Source organism: Urocampus carinirostris, chromosome 1 (assembly GCF_059441175.1).
Source record: "Urocampus carinirostris isolate Australia breed hairy pipefish chromosome 1, RoL_Ucar_1.0, whole genome shotgun sequence".
Classification (NCBI taxonomy): domain Eukaryota; kingdom Metazoa; phylum Chordata; class Actinopteri; order Syngnathiformes; family Syngnathidae; genus Urocampus; species Urocampus carinirostris.
This window is the reverse complement of record NC_142349.1, coordinates 42,742,241-42,757,885: the sequence shown is the minus strand read 5'-3', so window position 1 is coordinate 42,757,885 and position 15,645 is coordinate 42,742,241. Positions and strand designations below refer to the sequence as shown.

The window sequence follows — 15,645 nt, the reverse complement described above, 5'->3', positions numbered from 1 at the left end:
ACGGCATTGTTCTATGAACTGTCATCGCCCTCTACGGGTCGCGCCCAAGAGGACAGGTTTATGCTACACTTAAACAGAGCAGTATAATATGTGTGTTAGTGCAAGGATTACAAATCAATTATGAATGTTCATTATGGGCCATGCAAAACAATTAAGGTAGCATTTCTCGGTGGTAAATAGTATTGGGAAGAACTTCCTGCAACTGAAGATGTAAGCTACTTATTACTGTCATTTTACTCAACACGTATTTTTGGAGAGATTTGTCTAAAAAAACAATATTCGTGATTTACTCAAAATCTAAAAATCATATGTCTTGATAAATGCATGTTAAAGATAAAAGTTTGCCTTTGTAAATACAAATATATTTGTGGATCTGCAAAATACATGATTCACGCTGGATTTCTTCTTTTCATGGTACTGGGTGCATTGAAAAATTGGCTTTATATTTTTTTTAAAACTGCTTACATTTTGCTATGAAAAGGGTTTATCTAGATTTTTTTTTGTCCGAGCGATTGTTCCCAGACTCCAAAATAACTTATTCTTTGTGATTTTTCTAGTACGAGTATGAATTTCTTGATGCCTTGCTTACCTGCCAGACTGCACCAGAGGAAGTATGAACATATTCAAGAGAATTCAGTCGTATTCATATTTGTTAGATTGTTACCTTTGTTACACGTATCTTTGTATGTTCAGGCCTTTCGGAAGTTTGATGACATGATTGGAAAAATGACTGACAAGCTGCGCAAGCTGGCCAAGCAGGTTGTGACAACATCCCTCTATCTGTTATGTATATTTTATTGTTCTCATCAAAAAGAGCTAATTACTAACATTTATTTCCAAAATCATATATTTGACGTGAATGAAAGTAATGTAATTCATAAGATACTTCTTAGTTCACTTTTGGCTTTAAATTAGACCCCATCGCGTAGGAAATGGTGGTTAAAAAAAGAAAGTCGCACAAAGATAGGTCTTAAGATGGTTTTGCATTTTTTTTCTCTTATTTGGAAATATTTGCTGAATATTTGCAGCTGCAGGAGGCCAACACAGCTCGAGATGAAGAAGGCCAGAAAAAAACCCTCCTGGAGTACGACACAATGCAGGAAAAGTGAGAACTCTCGTAAATACACTCACAGAAGTTTGAATTATACATTGTATTTGCTGCCTATTTTTATTGTTGCAATTAGCAATTACCGGTAGATTTCATCTTATCATCATGTTGCAAGGCAAGGAGGACGTCTTGCAAAAAACGTGCCTATCTCAATCTCCTCCCTCTTGTTGTTCTTTTGCTCCCACAGATACATTGTGGTCTTGATGGCCCAGGCCAAAATCTACTGGAACCGGGAGAATTTTGCCATGGTGGAGAAGATCTTCTACAAATCCATGGAGGTGAGCAACGAGGACGAGACGTGGAAGCTGAATGTGGCCCACGTGCTCTTCATGCAGAAGAAGTACAAGGAGGCCATCAGCTTCTACGAGCCCATTGTCAAGAAGCACTACAGCAGTGTAAGTGGAGTTGTCGGGAGGGGGAAGCACATGAAAGAGGATGACTATTGAATAGTGTGATGAGTTCAGGTGACAGTGGACCTTTGTGCGCAGGTGGAGCAGTGTAGCATGCAGAACTGCCTGTGCACGTGTATTGAGGCGGAAAAAATAGTCAAAGCCATTTCCGGTGGCTTCTTTCTTTAACCGTGAAACTGCTTTCGTGTGTGGTTTGTTTGCAGTGGTGCTTTGTAGGGAAAGATCACTATAACAAAATGGATGAACATGCGTTCGTCTTTGTGTCATTTCAAACTAAAACGGGGCAAATTTGTTATAATGAACTTGTGGGAAATGCTTTCAGATTTTGAAAGTGGTGACCAATGTTCAGAGATTGCTGTAGTTGATTTGGTGTTTCAAAATAATGTGATTGAAAACAATTTAGGTAAGAATGCAAAAAGTGTAGCATTAGTATAAAAATAATAGAAGATATGCCTCTTTCAAATATCCTGCTAACTTGTTAAATTAATTTTAATGCAATTAAATCTTAATTCTCAGGAAAACAGAACAAAAAAGTAAATCAAATCAATTTGAAAAAAATCATACTCAATAACAAAATTATAATTTTAGAGCATTTAAATCAGGTGTGGGCTAGTATTTGGAGACACAGGCAACATTGGGCCAAAAGATTTAATTGAGGGTCCTCGAGACCTATCCAATTTTTTCATTTATGGATAAATAAACATGCAGACATTCACATGTTACATTACTTTGTTTTTAAATTGATTAGTTGTATCAGATTTGTCTTGAAACACTCACAATGAAATCAATAAGAGCTCGGTTACTGTTTTAAGCAATATATTTTATATTTAGTTTTTTAGGATGACCGTAATTGTATTGTACAGGTATTTTTTACTATATTATATTTCCCTAGTTTTTTTTTTAGTATTTCCACAGTAATATTTTATAGTATTACTCCAGTTGGTTTTTTGGGAGTATAGTATTCCTGTAGTCGTATTTTTATAGTATTACTCTAGTCATATCAAGTCATGTTTATAGAGCTCTAGTTGTCTTTTGGATTATAGTATTAGTGCAGTAGCATTTCTATTGTGTTTTTTTCTGAATGAAAGCAAAATAATTTATGAGTGCCCCGATTTTAAACACTAAATTTGGTACTTAGTTTTGTTGTAATTTTGTAGTATTTTTGTTGTGGACGCATAAGGAGGCAATGGGATAAAAATGACATTTTTCATTAGTAGTACTTTATTTGCAATAATATTTATTGTCACATTTAGACCATTTTGTAGCCTGCGGGCCACCCCTGATAGAAATAAAACTAAATCCTCAAGTTTATGACTTGATTACATTGAAAATAAAGAGAAGTCTTTCATAGTCAAAAGTTTGTTAGGCAGTGACAGGATGTCAGCAAAGCGCAACTCCAAGTATTACCGTTACTGTATTAATAGAAAATTATGGTTATTAAAAATTCTACGATGTCTTATAAGTTCAGCAACTAGAAAAAAGTCTTTTTTTAATGGCAAAAATATGGTTTTAGTTTCAAAATATTCCAAAATGGAATATAAATCAAATATTTCTAAATGCAGTACTTCCTTTGTTTGTTGCTGTAGATCTTGAACGTGAGCGCTGTGGTCCTGGCCAACTTGTCCGTGTCCTATATCATGAACAGCCAGACTGAAGCGGTAATAATTAAGTCATTCACTGAAGAGTGTGAGTATTTTATTGGATTCAACGGTTTTCTAGGCTGAGCAGTTGATGAGGAAGATTGAAAAGGAAGAGGAGCAAATTTCCATCGACGACCCTGAAAAGAAAGTCTTCCACCTTTGCATTGTCAACTTGGTCATTGGGTAACTATTATATTTCTCCATACAAGTAAAAAATTAATTGATATTTCTGTATTCATTGTGCCTAGTGTAATGATTCGCCTCCCAAGAACATTTTGTCATTTTGCCACATTTCGGTTTTCAAACTTAAAGCTAAAAATCTGAAAATGTTTTCTTAGAATCAACAACATGTGAGACATACTCCTGAAGTGAAACCAAATTATTATAACATTTTATATTTACAACAACCCTGCGACCCTACTGAGGATAAGCGGTGCAGCTAATGAGATGAGATATTTACAACAAAGAAACTGCAAAGTAAGTGTTGCAAAAATATTGAACTCCTGTTCTATCAGCTCAGCTTACTGACTCCAGAATGTTCCCCCATGACTCCTGAATGACCCCATGTTGACCTGAATGACTAACAATAACAAACAGAGTGCAACTGTTCGTCATTAAGTCTTTAATTTCACCTTCCAGGTGATGGGCTCAGAGAACAGACAGCATTATGAAGTAAGAGTAACAATGACTGCACATCACCCTGAAATCCCAATCCCCATTGTCAATCGGGGTGGCAGCATCATGCTCTGGGTTTGCTTTCTTACAGAAGAGGCTGGGAAGATTGTTAGAGTTGATGGGATGATGGTTTGAGCCAAATATAGGCCAATTCAGACAGAAAATCTGCAAGAGACCTGACAATGGGGAGCCGTTTTACCTTCAAACAGGACAGATACCCAAACAAATGAAAAATCTTGAATGGAATGGTTTAAAACTAACAATATAAAGGTGTTAAAATGGCCAAAGTTTGGACCCCAATCCTATGGAGCAAAGAAGTCTGCACAAATGATCACTGTCGAACCTTAAGAGACTTGAGGTGTTTTGAAAAGAAAAACGGGCTAGTATTTGTGTTTCAAGAGGTGCAACACCTATAGAGACATACCCAATACAGACTTGTGGCTGTGATCGCAGCAAAAGGATTTTGTTCAAAGTATTACTTATTAAAGGGTGCCAATTATTTTGCAACGCCTATTTTCAATTTTTTATTTGTTAGCACAATATAAGATGTTGGATAAATTTGGCATGTTGTTGAAATTTCACATGTTGTTGATTCTTAGAAATTAATTTGAGGTTTTTTTTATCTACAATTTGGAAGCCTGAAATATGACAATATGTCGAAATGTTTTTGAGAAGGGCAATAATTTTGCAAGGCACTGTGCAAATTTTTTTTTCTCCAGCACGTTATACTGTGCCAAGGGCAACTATGATTTTGGAATATCTCGTGTCATTAAGAGCCTGGAGCCATACAATAAGAAGGTACATGCTACTAACTAAGAGATTCACAATAGGGTTTTACTTCAAATCAATATTATGTCTTTGTAGTTGGGGACGGATACTTGGTTCTATGCCAAGCGCTGTTTTTTATCCCTGCTGGAGAACATGTCCAAGCACGTCATCATGCTCACAGGAGTTGTGGTCCAGAAATGCCTTCAGTTTTTGGAGAACTGTGAAGGTGAATCACCCTCTTTTAACCCATTATGCTCCATAGCATACGCACTAGAGGTAAGATAAGGCCGAACCCGATGGATTAACTTGATTTGAGAAACAAGCCCGAAATAAACTCCAGCCGTGCGTACTCCAAACTGTGTTTCGGCTGAACTACGCAGCAGGGGTTTACTTGGCTCCAAGTTCCTCTAGTCCCTATTGTTCTAAACATAACCTGTGAGTCAAAATCCTCACAGTAAAACCCTTTGTTTATTTATTAAAAACTCTACAATACATTGAAACCAAAGAACAAACCCTGTTTATAAGCTTAAGCATTTTTTACAAATACATGTTTTTACAAAGTACTGTACTTTATAAGTAGTTATTTTAAAATAACTTCTGTACTTGTAATCATAATTTTAAAAAATGATTTTGCTGTATGATTGCTCAACGATATTGATTAAGGAAACGATCCACTATACATACTTTGCCACCATCATGTGGACAGTATGGAAAACTGCGATTACCTTGCGATTCTGCCTTAGAGAAAGCATGTATTTTTCTATCACAATTTTTTTTTTAATCTAGCTGCTATAGTTTACTAATCTACTGATTCCAAAAAGGTGAGAAACTGATTTCAAGGGAATATTTTTTTACTTCAGATGATATTTCATCTCCATCATGTGAACATTGTTCAAAAATAAAAGGCATTCCATTCCTTCAGCATGTCCAGAAATTCAACTGTCTTATGGCAAGAACACTGAACTCATGCATAAGCAATGCATAAACCTTTTAGCGCCCGATGCTTCTGGAGACATTATCACCCATTCCTGCAGATGTGCACGAAACATAATCCCTCTCTGCCTGGACGATGACAAAGGGTCTTTGGATTTAGTTGTTTTCAGAGAGAAAAAAAAACGTTGTTGAAGCATCTGTCTTTTCTCACCACATCGCTTCAATACACATACTTGGGGGTTACCTACACACTCTCAATTACTGGACACAAGAAGCAAAACCAAAAAGTGGGGACTTTTTCGATGTGTAGACTTGATCTGAGTAAGGCCACTTCTCTCATCGTTTTTCCCACTGAAACCATTACCAAAGCCTTGATAATTATTGATGAGCTTCACCTACCCCTTTACAATAGTTTTTAAAAGTAAAACAAACAAAAAAAACGTATTTTTACATTTTTGCTCTCAGTGACAATGCTTTTGAAAACCTATTTATAATGTTATGGCACTGAATAAGTTAAGAAACAAAGACTAAAGCTGAATTTAAAAAAAAACAATTATTTTAACCTTATTGTTTTAATTTCAACAAAATGCTGACAATTTGTTACCAATTACTATTTTCAGATAGTCTTATTTTGTATTTGTGTGTGTGCTCCCAGATTATGGCAGGGTGGTTCCGGCGATCATCGGGCAGCCGCTGGAAGATGCCCGGATCCAAATGGGCAAAAACACAGTCACTTACGAGGCCCGGCTACTCAAGGCCCTCTTTTATAAAGTCACCAGCTGGAATGAATGACAAAGACGTTGTACCAGACTCTCAACATGGACCGATTACTTTTATTTGGGATAGAGTGTTCCACATAAACTTATGCCTCATGCATACATACAGCCTTAAACACTTTATCATGTAAACTAATATATTGTGTCATAATGAATCCCTAGTAACATGTAAAATACACAGGCAGCTTATTAATAACATTGGCAGCTCCTCCTAGTATATCCAAAGATCACTTACAGCTAGATGTTTTGATGCTCACACAAACTGATAGTGATTTAAAAAAGGTCTTAGTGTTGGGACTTCCTCAACCTATGACAAATCGGTTCTCATCCCTGTAGATTAATTTTCAAAGATTAAAAAAGAATGAAGAAACAGGAAAAATGTTTCAATTTGGGCATCATTGGGGATCAGGAAAGGGGCCTCTTGGTTATGTCCTGCTCCGTCAGGTAGAAATTTAAATATCCTCCCAGGGCGCCCACCGCCACTGCCGTCATGTGACTGGAGCAGCCATCTTAAAACAACAAAAATGGAACAGAAGAAATTAAGGATGACAAGAAGAAGTCAGAGGTTAGAGCAAGTGTCAAAGATTTTAACCATTTCAGTCTTTTCTTTGATTGGTTTGGGGCTGATTTTCCGTCGATATTTGATATTTGACTTCTCCTGTGTGTGTTGATACATCGTACTTGATTGTGCCTATTTGGTTTCTCTTGATTCTAGCGTTATTGTTTGACTTATACAGGACTCATTCGTAAATTTGTGGGTTTTTAATGCTTCCAGACTTTATCTTAACATTTTTAACTGCTTTCCAATTCATTGTGTTTAAAATAAATGGTTCTTAGTCCAGTGGCAACCAGTTCAGGGTGTCCCCTGCCCACTGCTCGAAGATAGCTGGGATTGGCTCCGGGACCTGGCGACCCTAGTGAGGATAAGCGGTGCAGATAATGGTTGGATAGTAAACCCTCTTCACATTGATTCTAGATTTTCTCTCATGTCAGATAAAAATAAAAAAAACAAATTGGGGGAGGCTAAGTCAAGTCACATTTATTTGTATAGCTCTTAACCACAAAATGTCTCAAAGGACTGCACTGGCCACAATTACGCCACCCCTTGATATGAAACCACTCTGTAATTTGACAAGCATGGACAGATAGTGAGCAATTTTTGGACTCCTTCTCTACCGAACGTTTTTTTAACATACTGTACAAAAGGAATCTGTATTTCCCTGTATCATTGAAAAAAAATTCATTATTGAATGGTTGGAAATGTAATTGTTTTTTTTTTCAGGTTATTTTGTTTCAAGACTTTAAGTCACACGTGTTGTGCAAACACAACATGGCAACTCTTTACTCAAAGCAAGACAGCCTTTGTAAGATTACAAAAAGATACTTTGAGTAAACAAGTGTATTAACCACATACACAACACAACCATTTAATTCACCATCTTTTTAGTTCATATTCAACATTACAATAAATTTAGTGTTGCTTATCATACGTAGCAGTTCAGGATTTCGCGGACTTCATCGGTTCAACAAATTGTTTTACTCCGTAAAAAAGTGTCACAATTTAGTTTACATATCAAGTTTCCATTGACTTCCTATACTTTGTATGTACTTTACTCACATGGTTGAAAACTAGGGGTTTCTGAATAAGAGTATAGAGCATAGCAGAACTTCTTAAATCTCATCAAAAAGTGTGAGTGCTTGATTAAGGATAACATTTGCTTGTGAACTGTGATATTAGCATGACGTTGTTGTCTGCTACCAGTGACCGAGACGATCCGGATCAGAGATAAAATGGGTTCAGTATTACAAGAATAGTTTGGTTTAAAAAAAAACTAGTTGTAGAAAGCAAATACACTTCAATTCAAAAGTTTATTATTGTTTTAAGGAATGAAATTGCCAAGGAACTGAATTTGTCCTACAACGGTGTGTACTACTCCCCTCAGAGAACAGCACAATCAAATAAAACTTTGACAATCAGTTTTGTAGGAATGTACTGTAAAAATATCCCCCTCATACCAACAAATACTGATGTCTTGTAACCAAGCTGTGTGACGGTGACTTAAAAATCATGAACCCACCAGCAAGGATCTTTTCCCTCCTTTTGACCCTGTGATGAGGCTGGAGTTGCTCTAGCAGCTCGTCTCCAATCATCTGTGAGAGGATGTTCCCTGGCGGAGACAACAAAAGACAACCCATGTGCAGGTATGCACTGCTGATGCTTAGTGTCACTTTGAATCATTTTCTGACTTACGGTCGCGCCCAAAGCAGCCGAGCTCAGTGTCCTGCAACTGGAGGATGTGATGCAGCCAGTCGGCTTTGTAGAAGTCAGAGAAGCCGGCCAGACCGCAGATGAGGACTGTGAGACGGCACACAAAAACAGAAGGCGTTTGTTTGGATTGGAAAAGGTTCAAGTTAGTGTTCAGGTTCAATGATGTTTGCATTATGTTTGGGACAGTGGACAATATTTGACCACTAGATGTCCCTGTATTGTGAAGCGCAACTGATAACAAGTGCTCCAAAGCACGAGAAAAGAGTTAGATTACGGAGACTAATAGTGACCAAACTGCACAATTTTAAGTCTCAAATTTTTTGCCCAGCCTTTTACAAGGTTGTTGGGGTACCTGTAGCATCAACATGGTGGACAGATATGTCAGCTCCTTCAAGGTCAGCTTTGTGTTATGTAAGATCAATACTAATTGATTGACCTACGAGTATGTGAAAAAAGATATGCTTATAAAATAGTTCACGTATTTTTGCTCATTATACATATTTTCAATGTTTGGGTTTTTACCACTAAAAGTTGCAAAATAATACCCAATATCTCTTTAAAGATGCATATTATTCTTAACATGAGGTGACTTCACCCACTGTTCTCGATGAAAATGTCTGCCGTCTGCTGGCTGAGCCCATCAGCGATGATGTCTTGGTTGGTCTTCATCATATTGGAGCAGAAGATCTTCTGGTAGCTACGTTCCGTCATGTTGGCGCGGGTCGCCCGCGTGTCACCCTTTAGCAGGTTCGAGCACCCTTTCTGATTCGTGCACACACGAATAGCAATTTATCCCCTCAATCTGAAGTTCAAAAGGAGTTCTTCTCACCATCTTCCCAATCATGAAGTAGAGCAGCTGGTGGGACAGTGAGTAGTGTGGACATCCAAACTGAGTCATGGTGTCGCGACAGGGCTTGGTCACGATGCATGGCGTTCCTTTCTGTTTCCTATAATCAATTAAGATGCGATCGAACCAGTGTTGGGAGTAATGCATTACAAAGTAACGCGTTCCTGGAGTTCAATTCCTTTCCTCTGTAACGAGTTATTAAAAAAAATATGTAACCATATTGTCGTTACTACATGGTGCATTACTACGCTACTATTTACAAACAGATTAAGAATTGCAATGTCTTTTATCCTTTGACAATTCCTCCCTTCACTCCAGAAACAGCATTCATCCCACAATCTACCAACAACACAACACTGAGGACAACCCCTAAGATGGATGGGCATGTTTTTATATACCCACAAAATTCAACTGAACACAGTTACGACGGCACCGTCTCAAACACAGAGTACGAGGGAGGGTAATTTTACATTACTGATACTTTGATATTCTTCCTACTCTATATACTCAAATCCAAGCCGAATTTACAACTATGAAATAAAATACTAATATCAGGAGGTCAGTTTATATATGCATACTTGGCCGATGTCACCAGTAGTAAATGGGAGGCAGCGGGTGGAGAGGTGGGGGTGGCTTATACACGAACAACAAAACTGATGAGGCAAACATAAGCACAGAATTCACGGTAAAAAGAGTGCTGGACTGTGGTGTTTTATTGGTAAAGTTATTTTTGAGATATTTTATGTCTGGAGAAACAAGACAATGTCATGGATATCACCCAGACATGGACAATGAAATATTTGGGTGGTTTAAAGACAATGGATACAGAGTGTCTTGTTTCTATAACTTCTATTAGGTGGCTGTTTGTAAGCAGTTTTAGGAGTTCGGCTTTAATGCGAGGTTATATGGTAATTTGTAACTAAATAGTTACTTTCAGAGTAACGCGCTACTTTTGGGTGTCAGTAATCTGGGGGTGGGATAACGCAATTACTTTTTATATGAAGTAACTAGTAACTGTAACTAATTACTTTTTCTCCAGTAAAGTGCCCAATACTGGTTTGAACCCTAGAATATTTACTAAAAAATACATTTGTAAATGATTCAAATAGTCTACTCTTTGCTTTCCTTGGCATCAATTGTTTAATGGTTTTATGAAAAGTATTTGTAATCTGTTACACCGTTTCAGTCCTCACCAGGTTCCAAGGAGCAGCGTGAGGCATTTGTCGCTGAGTTGCTCATCGTAACACTCGCTGGTGGTGGAGGCAGCATAGACCAGGCTGGCATCGGTGCTGCTGTGCTCCCTGGTCACCTGCCAGAACTTCCACGACAGAAGCGGCTCAAACTCTGCACAACGGGACAATAATAAAAGCAGCATATGAAGTGGTCCGTTACTGCAACACAACCATACACTTGTTTACATCTATCAAATTTAAATTTTGACTGGTAAGCAGATCTAAACTAATCAACTTTATACCCACAGGAGAAATAAAAATAAAATCATTGTCTAGTAGTTTTAGTGCCCTGCGGCTAGATTTGTGTCTGTTATATCACAATCCAGTCCGATTTACAAATAAATGAACCTCCGTCTTATTGATCATTGGACTGGCAGAGCGAGAAAGCTATATACAAACTGTAGCATAAAAAAACAAGACGTTTTATTGTCTTACCTCAACTTGTAAATGATTTTTATGTGTTACTTCTTTTGATTGAAAGCATCAATAGATGTAATCCTCCATTATGAAAAAAGGCCATGCAAAAAGAAAATATTATCACTGGATGGTTTGACTTGCTGTTAGCTTGCCAATATTATCCCTAATTCTGTTGTGTGGGGCTGAAGTGTGAGCCAAATCAGAATTATTGGCATCACTATCACCCTCTGCCATGAGGCAAGAGAATTACATGCCTCATTCTGCATCTGCGGCCTCTTAGAACAGTAATACGTTACATACTAATTGTTTTAGTAATATTCATTATATAATGTGGAATTTTCTCATTTTTAAAAGTCAAGTCATGTTTATTTGTATAGCCCTTAATCACAAAGAGTCTCAAAGGGCTGCACAGACCACAGATTATTGCAAACGGCAGACTATTATTACACCATCCCCTGATCTATAACCGACATGAGGGCAAGGAAAAACTTAAAAACCTCAACATGAGGAAAATAAAGAAACCTTTAGAAGGGACCACACATGAGGAAATCCCCCTTCCAGGATGACCAGGCTGCAATGGATGTTGCAATAACAAATAATACACAGATATTGAACATGAAATATAGGTCCTTCATAAGCTATAGAATAGAAGTGTGTTTTGAGCCAAGATTTAAACATTTCCACTGAGGTTGCAGAACGAATCTCAGGGTGAAGAACATTCCACAGCACCGAGGCCCGAATGGAGAACGCTCTTGAACCTGCTGTTCTCTTCTTGGCTCTTGGGATCACTAGTAGACCAGCATTTTCAGAGCGAATATCATAATTATATTTTGTTTACAAAGACTTTTCTCTTTATGGACTCCTTGTTGTTGCCTTTCTAAATTATATTTATTACTTTATAACCTTTTTAAAAATTAGATAATTACTTTTTTATCCCCTTCTCACCCGCACTTAGGTTTGCCACCACAAGACGTGACAGATTCTAATCATTCACTTATAGTCTACTATACCATCAATGCAAGTCAGGCTACAACTGAACCTAGTTAAAGATGAAACTATACTTGATTACGTAATTGCTAATAGGAGTTAAACATGCTCAATAACATGTGAAACCAACCATCTTTATTTTGCACTGATTTACATTGTATTAGTGATGTTTCTACTTTTCTAAGACTGTAACTTACATTCGAGTAGTCAATGATAAATAACTGAACCCACTATTACATAAAAAGTTTCCTTATTTCTCCTTTGAAACGGTGTTATTTTGAAAAAAGAAAAACCTACAAATCATGAAATTATATTTGGCCTTGGTATTGCATTGAATTACTGACAACAAGTATTTTTCTAATTTGTGACTTTGAATTTTTCCACTAAGTGCAGACGATACTTCATCCATCCATCATCTGCACCGCTTATCCTCAGTAGGGTCGCGGGGGTGCTGGAGCCCATCCCAGTTAACTTTGGGCAGTGGGCAGGGGACACCCTGAACTGGTTGCCAGACAGTCGCAGGGCACACAGAGACTGACAACTCACTCGCTCATTGACCCCCAGGGACAATTTGAACCGGACAACCCGACATGCATGTTTTTGGAATGTGGGAGGAAACCGGAAGAAAACCCATGCAAGCACGGGGAAAACATGCAAACTCCACACAGGAGGTTTGATCTCATGACCGCACACGCTCTAACCACCCAGCTGCCGTGCTGCCCGCAGATGACACTTGAAACAGCTAATGTTGCTCGTACTTCTTCCTTAAGAAATTGCCGGTATCGATACCTGGTCTCAGTACTTGCTCATCTTTGCTTTTTAATACGGTTGAACCGGTCAAAAAATTGTGTACTTTTTGTTTTCCTTGTCACATAAACAGAGAAAAGTTTGGAAATAAAATGTCATCAACACTGATCTTTAATGTCAATGTTGCTACCTTGGTAGTACTTGGGGTCATTATGGCGCAGAGCTTCAATGGCGTTTTCAAAGCTGCGATCCAGACGCTTGACCAAGTCCACGGCCGTTGTTCTCTGAGCCCAGCTGACCGGATCGGAGTGAGGCCAGGTCTGCACCGCCTCCTTCAGCTCGGCTAAGATGCAGTCAAACACATATCCATGTTACACACACACACGCATTGTAATGACATCACAATAGGTTCCAGTAGTCTTTGAAGTGATGACGTTTTGTAAAATATTAAGTAGAGGTCATGGGATCAAATCGAGCTACCAGCCTTCCTCTGCAGAGTTTGCATGTTCTCACTGCGCCTGTGTTGGTTTCCTTCAGGCACTCCGGTTTCCTCCCTCATTCCAAAAACATACATGGACAGTTAACTGGCCGGTCCAAATCGTCCTTGGGTGTGAATGAGCGAGTTGTCTGTCTCTGTGTGCCCTGCGACTGTCTGGCAACCAGTTTTGGGTGTCCCCTGCCCATTTCCTGAAAATGGCTGGGATTGGCTCAAGCACCCCCGCGACCCTACAGAGGATAAAGCGGTGCAAATAATGGATGGATGGAACTCTAATGGCATAATTGCAGCGGTTTATTTACGCACAGTCTTAGTCCTGCTTTGAAAAAAAAGCGTCCGTTGAGGAAAATACTAGTCTCCAGTCAAACATTTTTCGCTTTTGTTTAAATTTGAAAAAGCAGTCTTATTTTGTTTTTTATAGTCGTGGGTTATTTTAAGGGGCAAAAGCAGTAGTCGATCACGTAAAGCAGAAGTGGGGCGATTTTATGTTAAGAGCTTAGGGGGTGCTGAGCACCCACTGTCCAGCTGTTTTTTTTTCACCCATTTCACTTAAAGTGACAGTATGTAATATTTAGTGCATCCTAGTGGTACAAAAAAAACGTTCATTCCGTTAAACAAAAAAAAAGAGATTTGCAATTTTGAATACGAAAAATAACAGAACTATCGTACCAAAGCGAATTTTTCCCCAAAATTATAGGTCCAGAAAAGTGTTTTTCTTTGACACTGTGGAATTCCTACCTAGAGGTCGTCGCCATGTTTTTCTGGCAACTTGGTGCTACAGTGTGGTCTGTGCCAATGGTTTTTAATCGCATTGGACAATAGAGTGCCATCTAGTGGTGAAATATTACACACTGGGGCTTACAGTGAATAAGGATCATTTAACATAGTTCATTTGTGAACTTCACGTTACACTTTGTGGTTAGCAGAAATACTAATTACTACAATTCAATGCATTTTAAAAGAGGAATAATATTTTTGATGATAACAAAGTTCATGGTATTAGGTGGTGAAATACTCGTTCAACATAACCACTGTATAAAATACTCTCACAGTACTACACCGGAGCCTCCACAGAACCCTAGCCCAGCAAAGAGGAGCGAGGAGGGGGACATAGCGGTGCTAGGAATCAAATGGATTGAACCGTTTCAAGACATCTGAGTATTTCCAATGCTGCGTTGTTCACATTTATGTTTTCGTTTTTTTATATTGCATTTTTCATCATATTTAAGACTGTCTTGTCCTTTCTTAAGGAATAGAGTTTTAAAAATGCTATAATTTTAGGGGGTGCCTAAGCACCCCCCAAAACGGGCTGGTTACACCCATGGTTGGCAGGTATGCACTCTTATACAGTAATCCCTCGTTTTTCACAGTGGTTGTGTTCCAAATATGTCCCACGATAGTTAAAACCCTCAAAGTAGAAACCTTTATTTATCATTTATTCATTACACAAGAACAAGCCATAGTGACAGGCTAGAGTATTTGTTTGACAAATAAATAAAACTGCACTTCATATGTTTTTAACAAATATATTCTGTACCGTCAAATTATGATTTTGAAAATAATCCTGCTGTTATATTCCAAGGACACAATCCTCATTACTTTACATGATACATTGCCGCCATCGTGTGGACATAATGGAAAACTGTGTCTATCTTCTGGTTCTGTCCTTCTAAGCGAGATATTTTTTATTAAACTTTTTGTTTTAATGCCAGGGAGAGACTAGGGGTGAAAAAACCCACATAAAGTTTAGCATGTGGAAAAGTTCAACTTTGTTGGCGAGAGAAAGCATCTTCCTCAGTATAGCCAATCAGAATGTAGAACACAATGCACGTTGAAGATCCACGACGTAGCAAATAAGTAAAACGCGATACAGCAAGGGATTGCAATATTTGAACTTATACTGCTCTCCCATAAAAATACATTTGCTTTCACTAGAAGTCAATCTAAGATTTGGTGAAAGGTGACCATATCAAGAAAGTAGCCCCCCTCTGAAAAACTAGTGAAAATTTGGTCATCCAGCTCTCAATGTTTGAATACGTCATGCGGCATGTGGACGGACATTGCGCCACAAAGCACCAAAATAGCGGTCCCACCCACCCTGCAGCATGAGAAAGCCCACCACGCCGTCTAGGTTGATGTGCTGATGCTGGCGCTCGAGGAAGGCGGCGCCCTTGGAGAGGCTCCCGAGCACGTCGTCGATCACCTCCGCATTGGAGCTGCAGCAGCAGCACGCCACCGCCAGCAGCGCCGCCGCAAGGGCCGACAGTCGCAGCCTCCATATCCGCATGTTTCGAAATGTTCCGAGCACACTCCGAGGCGTCCGAGCCTGTAGGAGGCGGG

At 38.7% G+C, this 15,645-nt stretch overlaps 2 protein-coding genes across 3 annotated transcripts in view; one reads left to right on the top strand and one right to left on the bottom strand.

Moving 5' to 3' along the window:
* The window catches only part of ift70 (intraflagellar transport 70), a 14,306-nt gene extending 6,730 nt beyond the window's left edge, over window positions 1-7,576 (top strand). Inside the window, exons 11-19 of the mRNA XM_088340270.1 lie at window positions 558-611; window positions 694-759; window positions 1,029-1,105; window positions 1,296-1,503; window positions 3,105-3,176; window positions 3,238-3,341; window positions 4,553-4,631; window positions 4,698-4,827; window positions 6,190-7,576. Coding sequence (XP_088196396.1) covers window positions 558-611; window positions 694-759; window positions 1,029-1,105; window positions 1,296-1,503; window positions 3,105-3,176; window positions 3,238-3,341; window positions 4,553-4,631; window positions 4,698-4,827; window positions 6,190-6,326 — 927 coding nt within the window. The 3' untranslated portion in view covers window positions 6,327-7,576. The remainder of the gene's footprint in view (window positions 1-557; window positions 612-693; window positions 760-1,028; window positions 1,106-1,295; window positions 1,504-3,104; window positions 3,177-3,237; window positions 3,342-4,552; window positions 4,632-4,697; window positions 4,828-6,189) is intronic.
* Window positions 6,348-15,645, bottom strand: c1h16orf89 (chromosome 1 C16orf89 homolog). 2 transcript variants are annotated; one of them, XM_088340282.1, is made up of 8 exons: window positions 15,403-15,645; window positions 13,000-13,152; window positions 10,620-10,770; window positions 9,409-9,526; window positions 9,179-9,341; window positions 8,562-8,666; window positions 8,389-8,478; window positions 6,348-6,819 (listed from the first exon to the last, which is right to left on the bottom strand). In XM_088340282.1, exons 1-8 carry the CDS (start codon window positions 15,590-15,592, stop codon window positions 6,716-6,718), a joined length of 1,074 nt encoding a protein of 357 aa, XP_088196408.1. In that variant the 5' UTR covers window positions 15,593-15,645; the 3' UTR covers window positions 6,348-6,715. The 2 variants fall into 2 exon arrangements, with proteins under 2 accessions (XP_088196408.1, XP_088196418.1); XM_088340292.1 differs by lacking the exon at window positions 13,000-13,152.